Below are 19,457 nucleotides of genomic sequence, written 5' to 3'. Positions count from 1 at the left end.
GTATGGGTAATGTTGCCTTATTTCCAAACTCCTTGGTGACATAAATGTCGAGTACATTAATTCTGTGCCCTGTTCATTCGATAATCCATTAACTAAATATATAAGATACATACACATTTCGAAATAACGTTATTGTGCTTTAATACAAATATTTCTTAAAGAAATTAATTAAGAGTAAACTAACATGACATGAAAATTATGATTCAAACACAGAATCGATATAGCTACGGCAAAATATGAACAAAAAAAAGGAATAATACACGGAGGCCCTTGAAATGAAGGCAATCTTTTGAGAAAGTGTTATTGTCCTTTCCTGAATAGAAAACATCCGCCTTGTAAATCTCAGACAATCCAAGGAATATTAAGACTCTAGTTTATAACAACACCCGCTATAGCATACTAGTGAATGCCGATCACATTTTCCTTAATGTCGCACAAGCAAATTGAATATTACACAATGAGGCTAGAGTGTCGACCGCAACAATTTCCACTGATATTAATCATCTCTCGAAACCTCGTATTGTTGCTTTATTTGTAAACTGTCAACATCATTTACGAAAATCGTAATATTAAACAAATCTCTTGGGAATTGAACTGTTCCGCTGTAGATTTGTGAAGCAGGACTGTGAGTATTTAGAAATGGATTGAAAAATGATTAACCATAATTAATTATCATATTATCATTTTATCAATTATCATATCATTATATTAATTATCATATAACTTAGAGGACAGTTTTCCTTGTACGTGGCTGATGTTAAGCTTCTGTAGTGTTCTAGATTGCTCACTCAAGAAAGTAAATCCGATAGACATTATTGATCGTGTAGATTTTATTGCTTAAAAGTTGTACAAAAGTCACACAAGTTATTAGTACTTTTTCATACAAATTCAGAACTAGATACAGCAAAATCCAACTAATCATTATGATTATGTAAAGTAAAATTGTTGCCTTTTTGGTTCACATATTTGATGAATTTGACTTGGTATGAAAGACAAACCTATTGAACCACGAGTTTACCAACTTCAACAAAATTTTCGCCAAATGGAATTTCAAAATTCTTAGGACTTCATCCTCAGTATATTTTTGACCTTTGAACTACTGTTTTACGAAAAATCATATACATATATATCGGCAGACACCAGTGACCAGACAATGGAGACGTTCCTTCAGTTTATGATGGGGCATGCTAGTATTGATAAACGGATCTTCTCTCCAAGATTGATGAAGTTTGTTTGGATTAAAAAACAACGGTATCACGATAAGAATGTAACCCTGAACTGATAGTGTGTAGGACTTAGAATAAAGTAAAAGACTCAGATAAAGATGTGTTGAACAGCTAGACAAGCCAGTCTACACATAGTGCAGCTTTAATCTTCAACCCTGCAGTGAGGTCCTCACTCTCATTCTGTTTGTCTCCGGAACACCAAAAATGTTCCCTGTAAAATCTGAAGAGGGACAGAGAAGTACAGCATTGATGAAAAGCATGAAAAATGTAGAAAATCAAAACATTTACCATATGACAAAACAAATGCCTTCCAATTATTGCAGAATTAAAGACATTTGATTTTTGTTTAATCGGCGATCTTTCCAGTTACCATGCTAACGAACGTAAGGCTGGAAGCATGTTCAAACAACATAAACCACATAGTATATTGATGTGTGATAACGTTATACCTTTAGTGGTTAAAGTTTTTATTTATATTTCATGTAAATATTCATACGACTGTGATTATACACGTGGGGTTTGAACATTAATTTGATTGCAGGTCACTGGTATACTTTAGCAGTATTTCACTGTTGTAGCACAATAAACACAACAGGGGAAATAGTACGACTGTCGATATTAACACACTCAGGACAATTTTATTGTTCTCAATTATTTAGGGAGAAGAAACATTACTATATCATAATGAGTGTGGCCATTAATACGCAAAAGACAGGATAGTTGTGGAGCAAACAGAGCCGATCTCATTCAACCGACTTACATTATTTTTGTTCTATCTAACGTCCAGTTTCAAAGCGTGATTATAAAATCAAGTAACAAAAATCTTACAAATCCCTCTCTTTTTAAATACATCAATGCTTGATATGATTAGATAAGTACTGACTATGTCGATAAGATGACAATGGATCATTACAAGTGTTTGATGCTCGTTAGTTTGCCTGTTGGTTCCAATGTTGTATACCTTGCTTTCATTTGAGAACGTGACATTACTAACTTGGATTGACCAATATGTACATGGCGGGTGTAGTTAATGAAGCAGAAACTGCTTTCTCTTCCGGAACACCTGCATAGCGCATGGTTTTCAGAGGTTTAAATTATAAACAGACAAAAGACCGTCGTCATTATGCCATTTTAAAGATTTCCTTGTGCTATATGAAACTTTTGTTCCATGTGTACGTGTCTATTTCGTTTTTGATATCATGTTGATTTGACAAAACGGTGCATGGTGGTGCAGTCGATCACAAACTTTGTTGAATCGATTTGAAGTTGGAAATAAGTGTTTGTTTACACACCGTCATTTTGATTATTTTATTACACTGATAACTGCCGTTTTAATGGAAACAACGAATAAGGATAATAGCAAACCCATTTGGTTATGATGCAGACATTCAGCATCGGTTTGTGGTGTAACAATCAATTCTGTATTGTTTTGTGTGGTAATAGAATCGTAAAGCAGTTTTAGATTTTTTCGTGTAGACAGATCGCAGAGCCAAGAAGACTTGAATTCGCTCCGATCCTAAGATAAATTAAAAGACAATAGACACAACAATTCGTTTTTATCTCCCATACCACCATCAGCAGCATTTAAAGTTTGTACCGAGACCGTGGTGTTAAAACGTTTGTTGAGGTGCTTTTCTGTTAATGTGTTTGCTTTGTAACAATTTATACAGACAAAATGTCAGTGTACGTCAGTTCACTTGAATCAAAACAGCATCGTTACAAAGATTCGTAAACAAGACACGGAAACCTCAAATCCATTGTTATTTCAATCTGATTTTGTTGTTTACATTTTCGAGTGGAAGTTTACGAAGCTGGAGTATACTGTTAATTTTGTTGTTGCTATGGTTACAATCAACTATCTAACTTAGTGCCAATACTGTTAGATTAATAATTTCTACTGTATGATAGAAAACATGTATACCAAATGTCATCGCTGTGTCTATAGAATCCTTCCTTCTACGGAGCTATCAAAATACCGACCTGAATTTAAAAATCTATTACAACACCTTCAACCAAAGACGCTATCACAAATAACAGCTAGAACAAAAAATACTAGCATGAACCAAAAGAGCTCTTAAAATGGTACGTTGAATCGAAGACGTTGCAAATATGACAGTGTGAACTGAAATAGATAACAACTAGAATGGAAGGCACGAGAAGTGATTAAAATATACATTTACATTTGTAAATTGTACAAGACACCCTAGTAGAAAGTATCTTTAAACACAAACCTATAGTTAGCTACAGTCGAGCCAAATGATATCTGCATCATACAGCTAGTTCGTCCTTAATGGAATCGTCAGTGATGCTTAGGTCCTTAATGTTGAAACTTTCTGCGGAAAATGCAAAATAATCTAAAGATAAGTCACAGCCGATGTGCACTAGACTCATACTTCGATAAATTTCGTGATTTTCAGATAAAAGATAATTTTAGAACAAAGGAAAGTACATGACATTGTTTGTGTATGTTATGAACCACACTACTATTCTCCGAACCTGAAAGCATTTCAGTTTTGCAATTGATTCACGGGGAGAATTAATGTAAATATTTAATGAGATACTATATGTTAAACTTCAAAGTCCGGGAAAGAAATATGGTAGCCATCGTAATATATTGTGGTTTTATCATTAATATTATTATAATTTTCTTTGTCTTCCTATAATAAAACCACTTTAAGTAAAACAGTGTATGTCGATTAAAATCGGCGAAATAAAATATCATATATATATTTTTTTAAATAATTAAAGTAAGTCTACATTAAATGTGCCATGTAGTAGATATATTACAAAACGCAATGTTATCAATGGTTGTTATTCGTGCGTTTTACTACACGTGCATGAAGATAAACAATATGTATATCGTGTTCTTTGGAACGTTCAGGATGTGCTAGCAGAAAAGCTCCCATGAATTCGACGTCGTGCCGTTTCGTTGAGATTGTCTCATATGCGATATGTATTCGATATGGCAGTCAATGGAAGCTTGTGTTTTAGAAGTATTATCAAAACAAAGTTTGGCCAGTGTGATTCATTAAAAACACAAAAGGTGTCGAGGTAACGTTTAGTTATACAATATTCAGCAATGGTTTGGATGTTCCAACACAGTGATAACTTTCTCGGTAAATTCGATTTATATTTACGTACTGATAAAACTTAGGATCATATTTTGCCATAAATAGCTCAGTTCCCGATAAGATAACTGGATAGTTTCGATAAATGGAGGCCAGTTGAAGAAATTCTCAATCTAAGCAATATCTAAATCAACAACCACACATGCTATGTATTTTCGCTACCTTGTATATATACGGACCGTTATCATCAAATCCAACATGCCTCCCTGGACTTGGTATGTAACTTAATGTGTTCGTGTTCTTCATTTCCAATCATTTCCTCACAGTCTCAGAGACATTTCCGGCATTTCAATGGTTTCGTTGCTATTTTGGCATGTTTACAACATACGGTGGTGTAATAAACATGTATTGCTATTGACAAAATTGTTGATGAAACCGGAAAATGACTAATTAGTTAGCCAGTGCTGATGATAAAAGCCCGCAGTTCCTGACTCAATGTAGAAAATGTTAATAAACGTAGTCACAAATACAGCAACTAGTAAACACCTTTACACGCTTCAGTTAGTGGTAAACACCTTTATACGCTTCAGTTAGTGGTAAACACATTTACACGCATAAGTCATTAGTAAACACCTTTACACGATTCAGTTAGTGGTAAACACCTTTACACGCATAAGTCATTAGTAAACACCTTTACACGATTCAGTTAGTGGTAAACACATTTACACGCATAAGTCATTAGTAAACACCTTTACACGATTCAGTTAGTGGTAAACACATTTACACGCATAAGTCATTAGTAAACACCTTTACACGATTCAGTTAGTGGTAAACACCTTTACACGATTCAGTTAGTGGTAAACACATTTACACGCTTCAGTTAGTAGTAAACACCTTTACACGCTTCAGTTAGTGGTAAACACATTTACACGCTCCAGTTAGTGGTAAACACCTTTACACGTTTCAGTTAGTGGTAAACACCTTTACACGCTTCAGTTAGTGGTAAACACCTTTACACGCTTCAGTTAGTGGTAAACACCTTTACACGCTTCAGTTAGTGGTAAACACCTTTACACGATTCAGTTAGTGGTAAACACATTTACACGCTTCAGTTAGTGGTAAACACCTTTGCACGCTTCAGTCAGTGGTAAACACCTTTACACGATTCAGTTAGTGGTAAAGACCTTTACACGCTTCAGTTAGTGGCAAGCACCTTTACACGCTTCAGTTAGTGGTAAACACAAACACAATCATTATAATGAAATCGTGTAAATGGATATAACAAAAAACATCATGCGCGATGGTGTCAAAACAAATTCAAACATAAACTTGTTTTTGAATTTGTTTAAAGCAACTGATATTTATTTAGTGATAAAATGTTGATATTGAACATTACTTCAAATATTGGCAAAGGTAGTAAGATCTACCGAAGATTGTACACAGGACACACAAGTGAATCTCACTGAGGAAAACCATAGTGACCGAAAGAAAAGTCTTATAACTGATCATTTTATAACAATGTTAAATACATGTGTATATTTTGAACCGTGCCACCATTCGAATGAATTAAAACGTGGCCTGCAGGTTACCCGTGCTGTTACATCGGAGGTAAAGATACCAGGATACCATTAATATCGTGTGTACAGTCGTATGTACACTGCTGCGAGATATCTCTGAGGTATTTGGTAGTAGTCCAAACAGTCTCGTAAATTAGAAATATTGAGGCCACAGGTCTATAAAATTGGCATAAACAAAATGATCATTAGACGCGTGTATCGATGAAATGAGTGTAACTTGAAAAACAACGTTTCTTCGTTGTTTGTAACGGAACTGTATGGATATGTTTCATAACCATTACAGTGATTCAAATCTACATTTTTCTACTTCACTCACTGGTGTTGTAACTGGTATTGTGATATTTCTTTGTAAAATCACATAATTACTTTTAAGTTCACATCACAGTAAACTGACATTCCTTACACAAAACTGTAACTGACAGTGAAAACTAAAAATGGAGGAAATGAAGTATCAATTAAACGTTCTGTGCAATCAGATATTTTTGTGGGTCTGCATTCTCGTGGGATTTTTCCTTTTTGTGGGTCTGCATTCTCGTGGGATTTTTCCTTTTCGTTTGTGGACGCTTGAAGTTTTGGAAAAATCTATAACTGATATTAATAGTTGTCATCCAAATTTGTTGATTAATTTGTACTCATAAAGTGAACGTAAATAAAATCCCCACGAAAATGATTAAAATCTCCGTAAGGAAACCATAAAGATAAATAAACACGTCTTACAATAGTAAGTAAACAGTACACTGTCATTACATCGATGTTAAAGCTGCTTAAGGTCGAAAATTTTACACAATTGTGTAAAGCTGATGAAAAGTTAGATAAACATTTCCTCATCGGGTGACATTTCGGTATCTATACCACTAATAGGATGAATTTAATGTAATTTTCATTCTATTTCATATTTGTGGGCTTTATTTTACGGGATATAACGACAGGGTCAGTAACATCCACGGTCATGTGACATCTTTTTCGGTGAATTTGCTCTCTAATACCGAGGTCGGGAATTTTTCGCGAGTATCTCATTCTGGAAATTTAACGACCTTTCAAAATGTTAATAGAGCTGGCGTACCTACATACACCTGATCATTTTCTAGTCATGAATTCTTCTAAGATAAATAAATATCGTATCTTAGTGTGACTGCTCTGTTAGATCTCCAGTTGAAGTTAGAACCTACACTGGTATATACATGTACGAGTAAGTTATGCCCATCATGAGGTATTCCAATACTACAAGAGAGGCCTTTCAAATTTCTGAGACGAAGAAATCGCAAAAAAAAAATGAAATAAACAAAAATTGAAATGGGTACATTTTGGGAATTTCCAAAAAAAAAAACAAAAAAAACATGCACAGCGTAAATATATCCCGATGAAACAGTATATATGTGTAAAAGGAAAACACTCGAAATGAGTTTCAACACACTAGTGACGTTCATATAAAGGTTGTTTACTGATGAATCATATATTTTCGCGGGCTCTATTTCCATGGTTTTAAATCTATGTCATGTACACTTGATTTCGAAGATAACTAAAGAATGCTTATACTTATAGGAACAGTTCGTGGACGTTAATCTGTGAATTTGTATCTACCAGCGAAATCAATGACTTCCAAATTTGAAATAGAATTTGAGACAAAAACTCGTAATTGTGTTTAAGCTCCTGGTAATGAACTCCTCAGAAATCAATATGTATTTAAAACGGATGTGTGAAAGACATCACAGCCTAATTAGCATTCAACACATAAAAAACATGCACAAATTCCCTTACAACCAAATGACAATAACCAATTTTCAAGAGAAAACTGATTAGACTTTCGAATAACGTTGTCAGAATAGAATGACGTTGTACGTAGATGATGTTCTATTTTCAATACAGACTGGATATATAATGTAACCGACAGATAGAAAGTTCAGTAACTTAATCACACCGGTGATTTAATCAATAGGGGAACACTACAAACAGCGCTTACAGTTCGACATGTATTAAGTTTGTCGACAAGCAACATCAAAAGGGAAATTGTACACTAAATTTACTCTTTACTCAGAAGCCAGATACCTAAATCAGAAAACAGAAGGTTTCTTTTTTATTTTGCCAGAGATAACGTATAATTATTATCATTTACCACAAGACAACTACGACGCTGCTGACAAAATATCATTGTGGTAAACAAACTCTTAGTTGACTTACTTATCTCGGTGAAAATCTACTCTTTCTTGAATTGAAACAAAGACGGTCATTAAAATGATTTTTATAAATACGCTTCTACGCAAAATATTGGCGACACTAGCAACCAAATACATGGCCGTTTAATAAGTATGACTGAACAAGTATAAACACAATTAAAAGACAAAAGACTCATTGTTGATTCTACCATAATACGTAATTATGTACATTAGAAAAGTCTATCATTCTTCTGTTGATAGATCTGAAGCAGACTTATCGACACTATATAAATGAAAAATTCCCTCGTAACTGCGACATTAGACTAAAAACTTGGTCGTCAGACAGATAACTGTCAGAGATACAATAAAAAGAGAGCGTTATGATGCTAAATGATTTGTTTAATGTTTGTGACTGACGTGTCTGATACTCACGTGTAAATGGGATCACAGGTGCTACTTGTCCTCCAATCTTTCTACCAAAGCTCTGTAAACTCAAAAAATTAATGGTAAACTTTATATCCGTCATCCACTGGTATTAAAGCAATCCAAACCCTCAGCTTCAGGTCAATTTCCGGATATGCTATTGGTTTCCTGTGGGTGATAATGCTCCCGTCAATATTCTCACATCAGAAGTTTCCCATATTTGTGTTTTTATATGCAATTGTACTATAACAGCTGGTATGGCAGTCAATCAACATTTGGCGGTGTGTATCACTCCAGTAAACCTCACTGGCGGTGTGTATCACTCCAGTAAACCTCATTGGTGGTGTGTATCATTCCAGTAAACCACGCTGACGGTGTGTATCACTCCAGTAAACCTCACTGGCGGTGTGTAAACCTCTGGGGTGTGTACCACTCCAGTAAACATCCCTGGGGTGTGTATCACTTCAGTAAACCACGCTGGTGGTGTGTATCACTCCAGTAAACCTCACTGGCGGTGTGTATCACTCCAGTAAACCTCTTTGGTGGTGTGTATCATTCCAGTAAACCACGCTGACGGTGTGTATCACTCCAGTAAACCTCCCTGGGGGTGTGTACCACTCCAGTAAACATCCCTGGGGTGTGTATCACTTCAGTAAACCACGCTGGTGGTGTGTATCACTCCAGTAAACCTCACTGGCGGTGTGTATCACTCCAGTAAACCTCACTGGCGGTGTGTATCACTCCAGTAAACCTCACTGGGGTGTGTACCGCTCCAGTAAACCTCACTGGGGGTGTGTATCACTCCAGTAAACCTCACTGGGGATGTGTATCACTCCAGTAAACCTCACTGGCGGTGTGTATCACTCCAGTAAACCTCACTGGGGGTGTGTATCACTCCAGTAAACCACGCTGGGGTGTGTACCGCTCCAGTAAACCTCACTGGCGGTGTGTATCACTCCAGTAAACCACGCTGGGGTGTGTACCGCTCCAGTAAACCTCACTGGCGGTGTGTATCACTCCAGTAAACCACGCTGGGGTGTTTACCGCTCCAGTAAACCTCACTGGCGGTGTGTATCACTCCAGTAAACCTCACTGGCGGTGTGTATCACTCCAGTAAACCACGCTGGGGTGTGTACCGCTCCAGTAAACCTCACTGGCGGTGTGTATCACTCCAGTAAACCTCACTGGCGGTGTGTATCACTCCAGTAAACCACGCCGGGGGTGTGTACCGCTCCAGTTAACCTCGATGGCGGTGGTTGACTGATGATATTCTTCTATCCTGGTCCTTCCTTGGTGATAAAATCTTACTGGTATCGATTCTGTAATCTGTATATCTGTGTATCCTAATTGTTTCAATGAATATGGCACTCAGTCATACTTTGTCAACAAAAACAAATCTAGTGATGAGTTAATGACATATGGAATACTTTATAGAATCTAGTGTGTACGTGGTAAGTCCATTTTACATGTAAACATGATCGGTCCAAAGCTGATTGGTCGGTGTATTGACTTACTAATGAGCCATGTTGGTGTCCTCCCATTGGACATTGGTGACTGTTTATCAAACTACGGTAGGAAGCCAGCACGTCACACGATCATGATGGTCTAACTCCCTGTATCTGTAACGGTAGAGCTATCTGTTTACAGGCCAAAGCCTGAACTGTTTTTAACTGAGCCATAGATAGTCCCGATACTATTTAAACTCTGATGTTAATGTTTCTATGGTGCCTGGCACTCGATCCTGATGATACTGCTCCACAGGTGCAGTCTATCGCTATATTTAAAGTGGGGGATATAACGCCATAACATAACGTGAAGTACATATGATGTCAGGTACCAACCAACAAGTCAAACAAATACTGCTAAATCTTTGATTTTCGTTTTCGTGAGAAATTTCATTTCATTGGTTTGGAGGGTACTCTTAATCCGCGAATTGGTAAGAAAGGCATAAGTAGATTATTTAGCTACATTTAGGCAGAAATCAAATATCCCCGAAACAGCTTTAAGCACCGAAAATTGAACCCAACGAAAATACATGATTCCAGAGTAGCCCACTGCATTTGTCTCCGGGATTATCTCCCTTTCCTGTGAAACCTAGAATACTATCTATCTAAGATATCAGAACTATCAGACTGATCAAATATTCTAGAGACAGTGACCAGTCTATATATCACGGATATTTAGGGGATGGCCGGATGGATGTTATTACTCCACGTTATTCTGAAAAGCTTGTCCATTTAAACGTGTACACTATCGTCATTCCGTTCTCTCTCTTCAGTCTAGACATCATTCCGTATACCAGATGCGGCAACACTTAGTCGCTTCATTCCCGCTATGTCAACACATTATCAAAATCTAATTACATATTAACGAGACGCTACCCAAATTAGAACACATTTGAAGAAAATTGTAAAAACATTTCTACCTAGTGTTTGTATTTTGCTTCATATTTCAAAAAGTGGTTATTTCACTTCATGTTTTGGTTACATGTCAGCAGCACACCTCTATATATAGAACACAGAAAGGCATGCCAGGTTTAGTAATGTGTTTTAACAGGATGAGGATACACAGAATTGAACGCCTCTTATATTATGTTCATTTATTGAAATACGGACATAATCTTGAATATTTTTCTTCATTTTATAAAAGTTCACTAATCTCGGGCACTTATGCATTCACTTCAACAATTCTTTTCATTGTTTAAAGACATGATAGAATATCTGTTTTATCGCATGGGAGTTTTTTTTTACAATTACGTTTTTTAGATTTTAATTAGAGATGATAAGCAACATAGAAGACATGGGCTGATAAGAAAATGTTAAATATATTTATAAATACATTGTTTCTTGGTTTGAATAGCTTATATTCACTTGTATTGCGATTTACAACTTCTGCTTCAAATATTTGAGAAGTATTTTAGGTAGCGTCATAAAACATCATATTTATATCCTTTTTGTATGTGAAATCAAGTGTCTAATTTGTTCTCTATTATTCTCACGTCAAATATATATCTATATTCAATGATGGTTATACTCACATCATCACATCTGTAGTGATGTAGTCACAGGTCCCATATTCAGTACAAAAGGCCCAGTGTAAGATTTGTATTCCATCGGAGGACTGACGTTTTTGAAAGGTTGAAATTTATTCTTGAAAATGTATGAAGAAAAATAAGCAAACGGCACAGCGTGGTCTTACTTTTATTTCTTGAAAATTCGAGGAATATTTGGTATATGTATTTGTAAACCATATCATAAAATAATGCAAGCAATCAAATTTCTCTGTTTAATTAGTAAACATATATTTTGAGAATAAATACAAACATCAATTTATTATGCACTAATCGTTGCACCATGTTGTTCTAAACATTAATGTAAAAATAGGACAATGTAAATTTTATACTAGAGAAAGACACTACATCACAATACAAAACCTTGTACATTCCCACACGTATCAGTACATATATATTCAATTAATTTAATGTACGCCCTCCGGAAAAAACAGAGTACTGCGCATGTAAAGTAATATTAGTAAACAAATTGGGAAAAGCTGAAACTGTTGTAAACAGAAAAGTTAGTATTAAGTTACTGATGTAAAACAAAATTATAGACATTGAGTTTATATTGACACGTAAACATTACAATGTTGTCATATCTGTTAACACGTAAACATTACAATGTTGTCATATCTGTTAACACGTAAACATTACAATGTTGTCATATCTGTTAACACGTAAACATTACAATGTTGTCATATCTGTTAACACGTAAACATTACAATGTTGTCATATCTGTTAACACGTAAACATTACAATGTTGTCATATCTGTTAACACGTAAACATTACAATGTTGTCATATCTGTTAACAAGTAAACATTACATTGTCACATCTGTATACAAGTAACATTACATTGTCATATCTGTATACAAGTAACATTACATTGTCATATCTGTTAACAAGTAAACATTACATTGTCATATCTGTTAACAAGTAAACATTACACTGTCATATCTGTATACAAGTAACATTACATTGTCATATATGTTTACACGTAAACATTACATTGTCACACCTGGTAACAACTAAACATTACATTGTCATATCTGTTAACAAGTAAACATTACATTGTCACATCTGTTAACAACTAAACATTACATTGTCACATCTGTTAACAAGTAAACATTACATTGTCACATCTGTTAACAACTAAACATTACATTGTCACATCTGTTAACAACTAAACATTACATTGTCACATCTGCTAACAACTAAACATTACATTGTCACATCTGCTAACAACTAAACATTACATTGTCACATCTGTTAACAAGTAAACATTACATTGTCACATCTGCTAACAACTAAACATTACATTGTCACATCTGCTAACAACTAAACATTACATTGTCACATCTGTTAACAAGTAAACATTACATTGTCACATCTGTTAACAACTAAACATTACATTGTCACATCTGTTAACAAGTAAACATTACATTGTCACATCTGCTAACAACTAAACATTACATTGTCACATCTGTTAACAACTAAACATTACATTGTCACATCTGTTAACAAGTAAACATTACATTGTCACATCTGTTAACAAGTAAACATTACATTGTCACATCTGCTAACAACTAAACATTACATTGTCATATCTGTTAACAACTAAACATTACATTGTCACATCTGTTAACAAGTAAACATTACATTGTCACATCTGCTAACAAGTAAACATTACATTGTCACATCTGCTAACAACTAAACATTACATTGTCATATCTGTTAACAACTAAACATTACATTGTCATATCTGTTAACAACTAAACATTACATTGTCACATCTGCTAACAAGTAAACATTACATTGTCACATCTGTTAACAACTAAACATTACATTGTCACATCTGTTAGCAACTAAACATTACATTGTCACATCTATAAACAGGTATGCAAAACAATGTAGTAAATTCTGTTAACAAGCAAACAAATGTAGTCACATCCGTTTACAAGTAAATATAACAATATTGTAACATTTGTTAACAAAATAACATAACATTGTCAAATTTGTTTACAAATATAACAATGTAATCAAACCGTTTACAAGTTAAATTTACAATATCGCCACATCCGTTAACCAGTTAACTTTACAATATCGTCACATCCGCTAACAAGTTAACTTTACAATATCGTCACATCCGCTAACAAGTTAACATCAAATTAATGTCACATCCGCTAACAAGTTAACTTTATAATATCGTCACATCCGCTAACAAGTTGACATCAAATTATCGTCACATCCGCTAACAAGTTAACATTAAATTATCGTCACATCCGCTAACAAGTTAACATTAAATTATCGTCACATCCGTTAACAAATACATGCACATAACAATGTCCATCACATCGGCTAACAAGATAACATAATATCATCGTCACATTCATTGTATATACCAGCTCGATGTCCCTGGTAAGTTAACCGTGTAGAAGTTATATATCAAATAAGTCAACCACATAATAGATCTCCTTGTAAACAAGGGATCTCAAACGGACAACAAACACACGTAGATAAACAGTAACATAACATGTTGAATACAACAATTCCAAAATACGGAAAGTTTCTGAATATCCTTCACAACTCCTATCAACTTCCTCAAATATTTTTCTTAACACCTCCCTATCAAATGCCTCCTATTAAATCCTTCCAAAACACTCACAACTCCTTCCTGCCAATTCCCTCTTAATTCCTCCTAACAACTCCCTCTTATCAACTCCCTTCAATCAGCCCCTGCTTAACTCATTTTACCCCCTCCCAAATCTCTCTAATTTCCCTCCTACCAACTCCGAATTTCTCCTGTCAACTCCCTAACTCCAATCAACTCTCTCTCAATTCCTCTTATCAACTCCATAATTCCTATCAACTCCCTCTAAACTCCTAAAGAATGCAACTCCTTATTCCCTCAATCATAGATAGATCTCAGTACATATCTAGATAACATTCAATATTACGCATTCGTTGAATTTTCTTTAAACATGTATTCCTTTCATCCGTCATTTGACGAACTTATATAGTTTCCATGGAAAAATCCTGCAAGGAGACAGATATTAGGGACAGTAGAGATAATAACAAAACAATTTGATCATAGCTCAGTTAAGGCGCTGAATCAAATTCATAAAATGTAACATATCATCAGGTTATGTAGCCCGTGCCCAGCAGGTGCCTGACTCAGGCTGAACAGCTTGCCATTCACATTAGTAGTTGTATTCGAGGATCACGTGATACATTTAACTAAACTTCGTAAATTTCGGCCTCAGCACACACGAAATCCTAGTAGAACTAGGCGTGAACTCGTAACAAGAAATAAAGTGGAGACGTCCACCACAATTATTTCATAACACAGATATCTTATCTAAGATACAGTACTTATATAAAACACTATAATGTTTGCATAGTTTGTCATCATATGATATATAATACCGTAATTGTTTCCCACAAACCACAAATAAACAGCATAATTAGATCATAAAACCACGCACACAGCGACTTGTGTTAACGTAACTGGGTGTAGCTACAACATAGCAAAAAATGTCCTGATGTTTGAAGTATCTTTCACTAGCCTGTAGATGCTTGTAAACATCCAGTAAACCCGTGGAAATATCTAGTAAAATCTACCACGAACTGTATAGATTCAAATGATAAATTGGTTCAGTGTACGTACTGTGTCTGTCCGGCATGTAAAAGGTATATTAGTCAAATAGACATCGCCTCAGAATTACTCCGACTGGTCACGTGGATTTATATCAACCAACCAACTAACCAGCCCAACCCAATCAACCAACCAATCAAATAACCGATTAGGTAATGCTCCCTTGGCTTACAAGGGTTTGACTAACAAAGACATCACATCATCTGTATACAAATCTCACTATTAATTCTGTTTTGTTTTATCAGAACGCCTTTGCGAGCTAAAATTGAAAAAAAATATGAAAAATTGAACGAAAAATTATAAATCACATTTACGTGTAAAAATATGAATTAGCGCAAGACATTTTTGTATATGTTCCTGAAACATAATTTCATTTGGTATTATGTTATTTCATCACCTGTCCGCCGTGACAACTGAAATTCGGGACCCGAGCAGTCATGTTTAAAAAACAACTCACGGAAATGACAGCAGTCAAAAAAAATAAACCAAGACACCTTAATCTGATCCAAGTCGTCTAGAAAATACATGTTGGTGAGTCATTGTTTAGAAGTAATCTGTTAATGAGGCGTGAGTCCGTCATTATGTAGTTGACAGTTTATTCTTATCTGTTTGGAAAAACAACATAATGCGTCGAAAATAAGTGTAAAACAGCTGACTATCGCTAAACCATCAATCCTTGTTTATCTAACGCTTACTTGGGTTAAACAGCAGAAGCTGCAGTAGAATTCGCATAGAATACACCAGCGTGACAGACACACATGTTTACAGGCCCTCTAACGATGTCGATATCACAACAGATCTTAGATTAAGGAGAAACTTAACGAGGTGGTGATGGTTATCAAAAAAATCGTGAGACTAGAAAAGGAATAAGAATGTGTGACGTCAAATATGACGTCACCAATTCACGAAATCTATATATCAAAAGGATAACGTCGCTTCGCATGGTGTTACAATTCCAAAACCAGTGTAATACTGACAGAGAATACAATGAGGACGGGACAGAGGTGACATCATAACTGCATTTTACCACATAATGCTCTTTTTAAGTGAGATTTTACGACAGAAATCCAAGGTTTCACCAACATGTCGAAGACACGCATGATCTTGCTCATTTTAACAATCGATGAACGGCACATGGCTGAATAGAAATATTGTGGTGAGGAAATCTGTCATATCCAGGACTACGATACCAGGTTGTCGATCCTCAGACAAAGTTACTTTTGTTCAGGGTGAGGTAGAGGGTGATGGCCAGGACATATGTACATACTCCACACACCACGCCACATATTACAAAGATGAGAGCTTTCTTGGCATGATGGCGTGACGTCGCTTCGTCTCCAAGCTGCCAAGCATGGTTCGCTTTCACTGAAACCGACAGAATTCATTATATTTCCGTCCATATCACATACTGCTTAATGTAGGTTTGTAACAGTCAGTCAATTAGTTGATACCGAGATCGACGAATTCTAAACCTTTGTCAGGTATTAAGTAAAATCTTAAGTCCTTTTCTCCGTGTAGAAGGAAACACCACGTGTACACCGTCTGTTTCGTTAGTTACAAAGGTCATCATAAATAAACAAGCAATCCACGTGTCACTGAAGAAATGTCACGTGACACAATTCCACCAAGATGTTATAAATCTCTCTCTCTCTCTCTCTCTTTCTCTCTAGAAGACACCGACGATTGTTTTTGTTTTTCGGAAAAGTTGTGTAAGTTAACACGGCGTCATTTCTGTAGGAAACAGTCGTAACAAGCAAGTATCTGTCTTAATTAGGTAAAACTTCGATAAGATGGTTGCTCTGTTCTATTAACTGACAATATTTTAATCCATTTTGTCTTCTGATATGAAGATTTTTCAAAATTGATGAGTCATGAATCATTCTATGAAATTATCTCATGTGAGAAAATATCGAGATTCCACACATAAATTCTGTGTATTTTGAATGCAAGGTAAGGATGTCCTAGGAATCAAACATTAAGTCGATGTTACACTATTACAACATGCTAACTTATCTGATGACGATTATTTTAAGGATTGATTTGAGAATATCGACATACCTATTGTAATAGGGGTAAACCATTTATGGACATCATGTGTTCATAAAGCCACATTTTCAACTAGAATTAATGACATCAAGTTATATTTTTCGGAAGCTTTAACATATTACAAATTAATGAATGTGTGTAAACACTGACAACTAGAAATAAATTCTTGGTACATCAAATTAAACCAAGTGTGATGAAATTTTACCAGATGGCGTTTAAATCGTCTACTTTTGCCAATAATTAGCAAACTGCAATGATAAGATATAGTATATAAATCCTTACCTCCGAAATGGTAACCAAGGAAACCAAAAATAAAGTTACAGAAGAGTAGCACAGCACATGACGTCATTACGAAGTCTTTCGGCTTGTCTTTGGCATCAGGGGGCCCCTGAAATACAATGGGAGGTCCCCCATCCTGGTTGTTGTTGTATGCCACTGTTGGCTGACTGGTGACAACTTGTTGGCCGTCTCCACTGTTTGTTTTTTTATCTAGATTGACGTGAACTTCTTCGTGGTCGATAGTGGCCACGCCCTGTGAACCGGTCGGGGGCTGGGTCGTCGACATCGTCTCGTTGTTGTCTTAAACAGGTTTTAATGGAAATTAAGATAAGAAACGCAAAAAGACAATTTCTATGACAAGTGAATTTACATCTGTTGCTAATCAACTTTTATTATATAATTTATCAAGTTATAATGATTACGTTTAGGCTGGTATCCCACAATACTAAGATATACCCAGTCTTTATAAATATACACAAACGGGTCTCTACTTTATGAAATTATTGAAATAGATTTTGTTGTACGAGGTCTCCGCAATGTAAAGTTTTGAATTTCTTGCTAAGTAAATGACACATAACTGTATGACATCTTTAAAGTGTGATGCTGGTTTTGTTGCTGTGGTGTAAGTCAGGTTGAAACAATAGCCTCAGCTATTCCAAGACAGTAGTTTACAGAAAGTGCTCTTTATCTAGATATATTTGCTGTTAGGAATTAATGAAAACGACACAACATTACAATGATGAGGAAACACTGTAAATTACAGTTTAACTTACTAATTCGTTTTAGGTTATAAGAGGATAACTGAAGCAAAGCTGAACTCGGATAATTGTTTTAACCTGATTTCAATTTTCAGTTATCCTCCGATGACCTGAACAAAATAGAATGGTAATCTTTAAATGATGTCAGCTCATACACTGTTATTGGTGTAAACGAAGTACATGTAGGTCGATGTGTATGTGACTCTGTCACTGTGGGAACACGCTTCTTCACGCTGGAGATCCGGGTTCGATTTCCTTTTAGGGTATTTGGTTCACAATAAGATAGGAATTGTAGCAGTATGGTTTGTTCGATCTATTTCCCCTCTAAATATAAAGCACGTGTAATTGAACACTATAAATAAAACACTATTAACACATCTAAAGCGTACGTATACTGTACAGAAATTGAATCCCGCGACTAATGGTGCGTGGTGCTATAGACCGTGACATCCGGTAGTCACTTATTACTTACTGGGGACAGTATAGTATGTGTATTGCCTGCGGGGCCTAAAATTAGGACTTAACTACGTCATATTATTTTTTTGTAGAACCACATGCAATAATGAGAATGACATCATGGTACTATATGTGTATTTTTATCTCATCAACGACTTGACAAACATGACTAACATATATTGAACAGTATCACTGAATGCTACATTAGTACGTCATTCAAAAACCTTAGCTATATCTACATGTTCAAATGTTACTATTCTAACGGTTCTCAGTTAAAACGAATATATGTTTCACCTCAAAGGTAAGGAAGAGTTTTATAATCAAAGTAATAAACTCATGTTTTTGATGGCTTGTCAAATTGACACACAATACTTTTCAACTGTTGTACCACAAACAACACGAATCACGTCAACTAGGATCGGTTCTAAACCATTAGTCTGAAACCGAATTTATCTTACCTTTGGTATCACGTCTTCACACACACCTGAACTTCCAGTTATATCAGCAGTTTAAATAAAGTCAAATTTGTAATATGAAGCCTACATTGGAAATCTTATTCAAACTTGAACCTGTTTATATTCTCGTCTTAGTTCGTCCTTCACCTTTCTTTATGGGAAACACCTTGATTCACACCTGTTGACGTCACCGGAATAACCAGAGCGAGAGAGAAGTGATATAAGGGAGCTAACTCCAACATAAATTTAACACCACACTATGAATAAGGATTTCCCGCCAAACTCGAAACCGCTTTGTTATAGTTAT

General features: G+C 35.5%; 1 protein-coding gene across 1 annotated transcript; it reads right to left on the bottom strand.

Annotated features, from left to right (window-relative positions):
* Positions 1 to 16,360: 16,360 nt before the first annotated feature.
* LOC132553250 (uncharacterized) lies at positions 16,361 to 17,767 on the bottom strand. Its single transcript, XM_060217477.1, has 2 exons — positions 17,485 to 17,767; positions 16,361 to 16,521 (listed from the first exon to the last, which is right to left on the bottom strand). Exons 1-2 carry the CDS (start codon positions 17,765 to 17,767, stop codon positions 16,361 to 16,363), a joined length of 444 nt encoding a protein of 147 aa, XP_060073460.1.
* Between the last annotated feature and the right edge of the window lie 1,690 nt (positions 17,768 to 19,457).

The sequence above is a fragment of the Ylistrum balloti genome, unplaced genomic scaffold (assembly GCF_031769215.1).
Source record: "Ylistrum balloti isolate Yb309-2 unplaced genomic scaffold, AGI_CSIRO_Ybal_v1 Utg370312, whole genome shotgun sequence".
Taxonomy (NCBI): Eukaryota; Metazoa; Mollusca; class Bivalvia; order Pectinida; family Pectinidae; genus Ylistrum; species Ylistrum balloti.
The sequence above is the reverse complement of the archived record's forward strand: the minus strand, read 5'-3'. Positions and strand labels throughout refer to the sequence as shown.

Bases quoted from the DNA above. Each gene is read 5' to 3' on its own strand.
- LOC132553250 (XM_060217477.1), bottom strand. From the start codon at position 17,767: ATGTCGACGACCCAGCCCCCGACCGGTTCACAGGGCGTGGCCACTATC. The intron at 16,522-17,484 runs GTAAGGATTTAT...TGTCGGTTTCAG, and splicing joins CCTTGGTTACCATTTCGGAG to TGAAAGCGAACCATGCTTGG.